The 7,861-nt window shown below is 34.6% G+C and overlaps 1 protein-coding gene across 1 annotated transcript in view; it reads right to left on the bottom strand.

Annotated features, from left to right (window-relative positions):
• Window positions 1-3,143: 3,143 nt before the first annotated feature.
• The window catches only part of L (zinc finger protein Lobe), an 82,098-nt gene continuing 77,380 nt past the window's right edge, over window positions 3,144-7,861 (bottom strand). The window contains exons 6-7 of the mRNA XM_085947304.1: window positions 5,762-6,133; window positions 3,144-4,769 (exon numbers count right to left, since the gene is read on the bottom strand). Of these exons, the coding sequence (XP_085803430.1) occupies window positions 3,144-4,769; window positions 5,762-6,133 (1,998 nt within the window). The remainder of the gene's footprint in view (window positions 4,770-5,761; window positions 6,134-7,861) is intronic.

Below are 7,861 nucleotides of genomic sequence, written 5' to 3'. Positions count from 1 at the left end.
TTTATAAACAATATAATATTATCTAATACTTACGTAGAATTTTATTCGTGTAAAAAGCCACTATTTCAAAAAATCTACAGACTAGACTGACTAGAGTTTTCTTTAAACCACTTTCTGTCACCATGTCTTATAACATAACAGTATCTTAGAATTTTCCAACTATACACCGGTTGACAATGCCCACTGCTCTCATCTTATTATCCATCAGGAATTAACCCATATTCTCTATTTATTGAATGTCGCTATTATTTATAAAAACACTGTTACTCTCGGATGATTGCAGTATAAAATGTATCTAATCTAACGAAACTTAACAATTACAAACATGTTTTTTTTTAATCTGACAGTCAATTGAATTAAATTTGGTTTTAATTCAAAGAACTACAAGCAATGAATACTTAATTAAACCATTTAAATTTACCGGTACTTGTAAGTGCTTATTGACATATTTATAATAATTTGTTATCTATATAACTATTAGGATTTTGTAGTATTTAAATTATCTCATTACATATTGTATTAATATTTAATAATGTTGATTTTTAAGTTAATTTATTTAAGTATATGTGTGTTCTCATATTATATGTATTTTAAGGACTTTTCAATAAGTAATTGGTATTAATGTAAATATTTTTTTCATAGTTGTGTACAACTTTGTAGTACACATTTTTTTACAGTGTATGTTTTGTCATTCAAAATAGTGCCTATGACATAATTCGAAAAGCCGTATTAAATATTTTTGTGTTAAATATGTATTTTTACATGTGGGCAACATACAATAATAATTATTGTATTTATGTATTATAATATTTTTATTTTTATTGTGGGTGTTTTTATTTATATTTTAATAATACCTGTCTTTTACCTGAATGAATACATAATTATAACAATATTAATTGATGGATCTAACTACTAACTTAAACGTACATACATTAAGGTGCATTCATTTTCTTAATTGTAAAATAATAACACGTAAAATTAATTAATGCTTTGGTTTATTTAAAACAAAATAAATATTATAAATTTCATGGAGGTTTTTTTTTTGCAAAAACAGCTACCTATGTTAAACAATAATTAATGTGATCGAATACACTTTATCAAAGTACGGAATATGAACAGTTATAATGATGAATGTATAACAAATATTATCATAATTAATTAATGTACATTAAATTTATAAACGAATAATAAGTATATATATATACGAGTAAGTATCTACATACGTATTTAACAAAACTAAAATAAAGTTATTTTGAACAAATTAAGTTAACAATAATAAAAAAACTTAAATAATCCTTAATACGAAAATATTATTGTTATTAAAATTTAACTTCAACATAAGTAGTAACACAATTTAACAACATAATAAAACCACTGAGTATATAATATTTCATCACCCCTCTTCTTACTTAAAAACTGACGACGCTGGAGAAGGTTGTGTCAAACCGTAAATGCAAGATTGTTGACCGTTTCTCCTACGTGGGATCTTATATTACGTGAAACAAAGAGGTATTTAAAGAATCGTCCTTGTTGGGAATCCAAGAGGAAGGAGGTCAATCGGGAGACCACGGATGCACCACAGACGATCGCGCGGGTTGCAGTAAAGCGGTGGAGGAAGATAAGGTTCGAGCCATCGAAAAAAGACATAGAAGATGTAATAAGTAGCTACGATGTATTAGTTTTAACTTACTCGAGTTTGAACATTGAATACATATCGGCCTTAGAAAGTAAAAAGGGCGGAACCCTCAGGTTTTTTAAAAATAGGTTTTATTGCATAATGTCGTTATACACGAATATACACGCTGCAAGAAAATTTATTATTTAAATTTAGCTAGCAATTTAAAAATAAAAAAAGAGAAGGAATTGACGTGACGTGGGAAAAACGACTTAACCATAATTGTTGCTGTTTTTTTTAATTAAGTCAATAATTAATATAAGATTAAGGATATAAAAAGCAAATTATAAATTATCATGCACTTCAAGGTTATGTCTTTTTTGTATTTTAACTTTGACCAAAAACCATAACAAAAAGTTTTTGTGCCTCCTGTAAAATTTGATTTGTGTAGTTTACGCCCTTTTTCCTTTCCACAGACGATATTCGATGAGCATTTACGACTGATCTGATATATATAACATAATATGGCGATTTGTTGGTACTGGAGGGATGAAAGTTGCATACATTTTAGATAATTTTATTGAAGGAAATCCAAAAAAAAAATCATTATGCTCTTACAACAATTTAGAAACGGGGTGATGAATAAGTCTAAAAAAACGGACAAAACAAAGCTACCAATTATAGTTTTTCCAAGACTATCTTGTACTTGGTTTAAATAGGTAGCTGGAACGTCAATGTGCATGTAACAAGTTATTACAATTTAACAAAATAGTTCATAAGTGAATTAGGTAAACGGTTTTGCAACTAGCCGGCATTATTTACACAGGTACTTAATTAAATTTAATAAAAGTGTCAGCTATTCAAATAACAATACATCACCATAAGCACCGCGACAGCGTTGGTATTGCACTAATCAGTGCGGGCCTATATATTCGCATCAATTTAAGAAGCAAGAAACTAAGTTGCATTTTGTACAATAAGTCTTAACATTACTCCGCCATTTTTATACTTATTGATTCAAAGCAATTAAGAAAAACTTAGGAAACTGATACAAACTTACCAATCGTTTACTATTATGAAAACCTTTATTTATTAATACCTAAATAGCTAATATTAATTATACCTACTTAGAGGTTAAGCTGCGCTGGAAATGTGATCACGTGCGCTATATTAGCATATTTAAATTAATATAATATTACACTAACAACTATAAATACTACAATATTATTATAAAGCATTTAAATTCTAACGTTTTATGAGACACTAATATACGATTTATTATTAAGATTGAACAATTTAACGAACACTAACATTATTTAACTTCTACTTACTTACAATTAATTAATGTATTCAATAAAAAATGGAAGGGTGCAACTGTTGTCTTTTGGAATATTTTACAATACATAATTATAATATCATTAACCCGTTGTATTGAATATTGCATAATATAGTATGTTCATTATTTCTATCACATTCTATCAGAATTCAACAATAGCGATAAATATACTTAGTAGGTACATTAAACCTTTTAGTTTTCAATAACTTCTCGCTTGGGGCTAAGAAGAGGGGCATTACTGTTTGAGTCTCTAGTGAGGACATCTTCAGCAACATTTTCTGAGTTCTTTGTGATATTAAGAGGAGAACTAACTTCTATATATTCATCTCCTCGGTCTTCTAATTCTTGTTTGACGACGACGTCTTCTCTTTTTATGGAATTTTCCTCTACGGGAGGCTCTTCTCTTCCTGCACAGTGCTGTCGCCGATGAGCGTGAAGACCAAGCATATTCCCAAACTCTGCAGGACATTCTGAACACTTGAAAATACTAGGACTCTTCGAAATTTTTATTTTTTTAGAGCTCGGCGGAGATGTTGCGTAAAATGCCGCCGCGTCAACATTGTGAAATCCGTTTTGGTTCATAAAATATGGATGACTGAGCGCTTCCGAATCGCTTAATTTACTCCTAACATCATCTTCAAGGTGGGAGTAGCTGTGGTTATCAAGCTCGGCACGGAAGAAGAATTTTAAGCCGCAGCGGACGCAATCGTAAGGACGGGCGGCGAGACCATGCGCCAACATATGCTGCTGCAGTGCTGGAGCACCAGTAAATACAGCAGAACATAAATAACAAGTAAATCCTCCACATCCAGCAAATGTGTGCTCGATAAGATGAGCTTGAAGCTGCATGGGAGAACCAAGTGATCTTCGGCATAACCTACATTCAAGAGCACCACCTCCTGCTACGTGAGCTCGCACATGGGCTCTGACTTCTTGCTCTGATTCAAACGCTGCTTGACATTCAATACAAGTGTACGTCTTCCTATGTGCCAATTCAATATGACTTTCTAAAGCAGCCGCAGATTCAAACTTTAAATGACACTCAGCACATCTTCGTTCCGTTAGCTGAGAGTTTCCAGTGTGATGCCGATAGCATTCACGACACACGTGCGTTGTTGGAATTCCATTGTTTCTCTCTCCGCCTGTGGGTATTACATCCTTTGAATCGAAAGATTTCAGACAAAGCGCGCATTGATAACCATCAGTGGCCGATCCTGAATTCTTCAAATGAAATCTAGCGTGGATTCTTGCTTCGACATCCGAAATAAGAGTCTGTCTGCAGACAACGCATGGAGTTGGCAATGCTAATGGCGCACTAGAATGAGGACTTCCTGGAGAATTATTGTTATTATTGGAATGCTGAGTGAGGTGAGAGAAAAATTGTTCTTCGCTTGTTAAACTCGCCTTGCAGTGTGTACAAGTATTACCAGTGAGAACTTTACAGTGTGTTAATTTATGTTCAGCGAGTATAGCAGCAGAGGGGAATACCTCATCACATATGAGACATTTGTGTTTCCCGCCAGTGGCGCTTCCTTGAGAGTGGGTCTTCATGTGGTTTTCCAGCTCTGTTCTCGATTTGCAATTCTCGCTGCAGTACGCGCAGTGCAAGCTGACAGCTCCGTTTTTCCCTGCCACTTTTACATGGTGCGCCAGTTTCCTGTGGGCAGCGAGTTCGTTTTCAGTTTGAAAGTCACTTCTGTCACAGATATCGCAATTGTTTGCTTCTTTCTTTGTATTATTATTTTCACTCGGTAAAACTTTGACGCTCACTCTTCCAGTCTGCGGCTGCTTGGGCTTCGGGCTGTCTCCATTTAATGTCTGAAAACATGGAGAATTTACATTAGAAATATAATTTATTTGCAATTAAAAAATTATTCGAATCGTTCATTTAGTAAGTTCATAAATCTAATCGAAAAATGCCATCATTCAAACATGCATATACATTTGTCTGGCTTTTGAAGTTAACCTTTTTACGCGTGTTTACAGAAAAATCCCCGATATAATAAATCGGGCTGATTTGTAAAGAAATGGCGTCTCATCTGACTAGAAAGGCAAAAAACAGCCCTGGATGTAGTCGGACCACCGATTAATAAGTGATTTGCAGTCAAATACTATGTCACTGAGCTATATCATCAGCCTCGGCGCGAAAACGTAAAAAACACCCATGGATAGGCTCGCTCATGGCCCCCACATCCTCAAGCGGGCCCCCAGGCTAGGATTTTTGGCGCCCTCTCTACTTGTCGCTAAAGATAAAGGCAGTGTGATGCTCTACAGTAGCGTTTTCCAAATGGTGTACGCGCTAAAATTAATGTGTATATTTAGTGTTTTTTTTATATAGTTTAATACTTTCATTTGGATCATTATGGAGTTGTCGAGCATCGATACACAATTAAAAATTGTATCGTACAACCACATTATCCTAAATAATAACATTACTATTAGAGATAATTTGTGATGTGTGTTTATATCATGAAGGTCGAATCGCCACACCGGGCCCTTCCTGAGCCCGGACCCCCAGGCTAGAGCCTTGTCAGCCCCCCTCTGTGGGGGCCATGGGCTCGCTTACCAACTTATAACATATATTATAAGATTACCAATATTCTCGTTCTTTTATGAGATTTAACACTCAATATTTTTGAGTAAAATCAAGAAAAACAATAAGTTGTACGTATTATACTGATGTTTTATATAAAAAAATACAGAAAATTGTCCATAGTTGCACGATTTTTTGACTGAGTGGGCACGGCTTAGTTGCATCACAGTCCAGTTATTCATACCAGCTACATTAAGTGGCAACAATGATCGATGACGATCGCTGTATGAATACGAAGGAGAAGAATATGAATAACCCTCACCTGAGCTCCAGAATGATGCGTCTGCATGTGTCTGTCCAGCAAAAACTCTACATGGAATCCCTCCCGGCATATGGGGCATCTGAATTGATCAGCGTGCGCAGCAAGGTGGAACTGCATCTCGAGGTCTGACGCGCACGCCGCCCTGCAGAAGAGGCACCTGAGCGGAGGAGGTATTGCCGGCTGAGCGTGCACGTTCGCGCGCTGGGCGTGCTGGGCGCGCACGTGCAGGGCGAACTCAGACTCGGTGCGAAAGGCGGGAGATGTAGGCGGGCACGCCGTGCAGCGGTATACTTTACACTCGTGGCTATGTTTCACGGCGAAGTGCACCTATAATAAAAATAAAGACAATACAATATTATTATTGCATTCAATTAGTGATGATTGCGCAGTAGGAACTAAATAAAAAGTCGCAGAGCGTTGATTAATTATAATGTTTCAGGTATTGCCCCCACCCTAAAATATTATATTTTAATTTAATTTAATTAGTCAGTCAGAAGTTATTTATGTGGTCAATGTATCAACGTAAGATAGGTGTGAATGATTATATTGAGTAAAGAGCTTGATGGATTTTTAGCATAATCACCCTTTTTGCATTTTAACGTCCAGTTTATTAATGAATATAGCTTTCGGTTTATTTATCAAGTTAAAAATAACAACTGCACATGTTTCTATACGAGTATTTGCGTGATTTAATATTATATTAGTCACTATATTATAATACCCACTTTCTGCTTATACATACCAGTGCAGCGCTCGAAATGGAATATTTTATGAACCGGAGTGCTCGATAATAATTATCCGAAAATATTAAAATATGTTCGATTTATATAGGTAGTTATATTAACTTGATACTTAACCCATAGCTTACGGGCCGCACAAAATTTTGTTTTTGCTAATTACTTTTCAAATGTAAATTAACACGTTAATTACAAAATTAATTAAAAGCTAAAATCGTTTTAGGGGCTTTTGAAACTAGGCGCTTCAGTTGTTCGTAAGCTAGATGTTTCTGAACAATGATCTTTCAAACTCCTTATATATCTAACATCCATCTTTATAGAAAAGGGTATTCTTCAACATCTTTGGTCCAATCATCTGACTGTTTATGTAAATTTAATCCAACGTAAGCATTGTGTTAATACTCAATGTAAAAAAAATACATTTTCTTAATAATTCACGTAGGTTCCAGAACGTAATTTATAATTTTTCTACGAGTGTTGAGGGTTTCATGAATTAGAGCTTTGTTAAGGTCCACTTTGAACCACTTCAAGCCCTGGTACTGTTTTATCTATGTAGCTTTCGTTATATGCAAAAAACAGACCTTTATTGGTCAGCCATTTAGATATGCCATTTATTCAAACATTATTTATGGAAATATGTATTATAAAATGTAAGATTTACGAGTCACTGATTAATTTTTCATACTTGAAATATACCAATTCTAACGCAATATATAGGTATATGGATTTATTTTATTTTTAAAGGTACATACGACTTGATTTTGGATTTATGCTATATGGATTTGTTGATTTAAAAGATACACAACCCCTTTTTTTTAATCAATTTCGTATTTCGTATAATTCAGCGTGATCAATAGCAATAGTCTCCAAGTGCATACTGAGGCGGCTTTCGTGGTGCAGTGGGTAAGGCGCTGGCCTTCCACCCGAGAGCTCTGGGTTCGATTCCCGGTCATGACAAAAACATTTATGTGTTTTTCTAAAAGCCTGGGTGAATGTGATTGTTCAAAATTACTAACAACCACCTTGTACGAAAACGCAAGGACATGGTTATTAATAATTCTATAAAAAAAAAGTGCATACTGATCTTATTATCTTAATATTATAATAATTATCTTGATAGCCAACATTGAATACGCTACAATACACATTTACCATTCAAAGCATACAGTCTGTTGCGAGTTCAGAATAAGCTGTTACTTTATCTGAGAGTTGATAGATTGCATCTCGATAGGTGCTGTTGTAATTAAAAAGCGTTTATCAGAGAAGGCGGGTGCAGCAATTAAGAAGTGAACGTGGAATATTTACCGACAAAAAGTAA

Source organism: Rhyacophila brunnea, unplaced genomic scaffold (genome assembly GCF_057557595.1).
Source record: "Rhyacophila brunnea isolate RB1 unplaced genomic scaffold, BYU_Rbru_1.0 scaffold_2, whole genome shotgun sequence".
Lineage (NCBI taxonomy): Eukaryota > Metazoa > Arthropoda > Insecta > Trichoptera > Rhyacophilidae > Rhyacophila > Rhyacophila brunnea.
The sequence above is the reverse complement of the archived record's forward strand: the minus strand, read 5'-3'. Positions and strand labels throughout refer to the sequence as shown.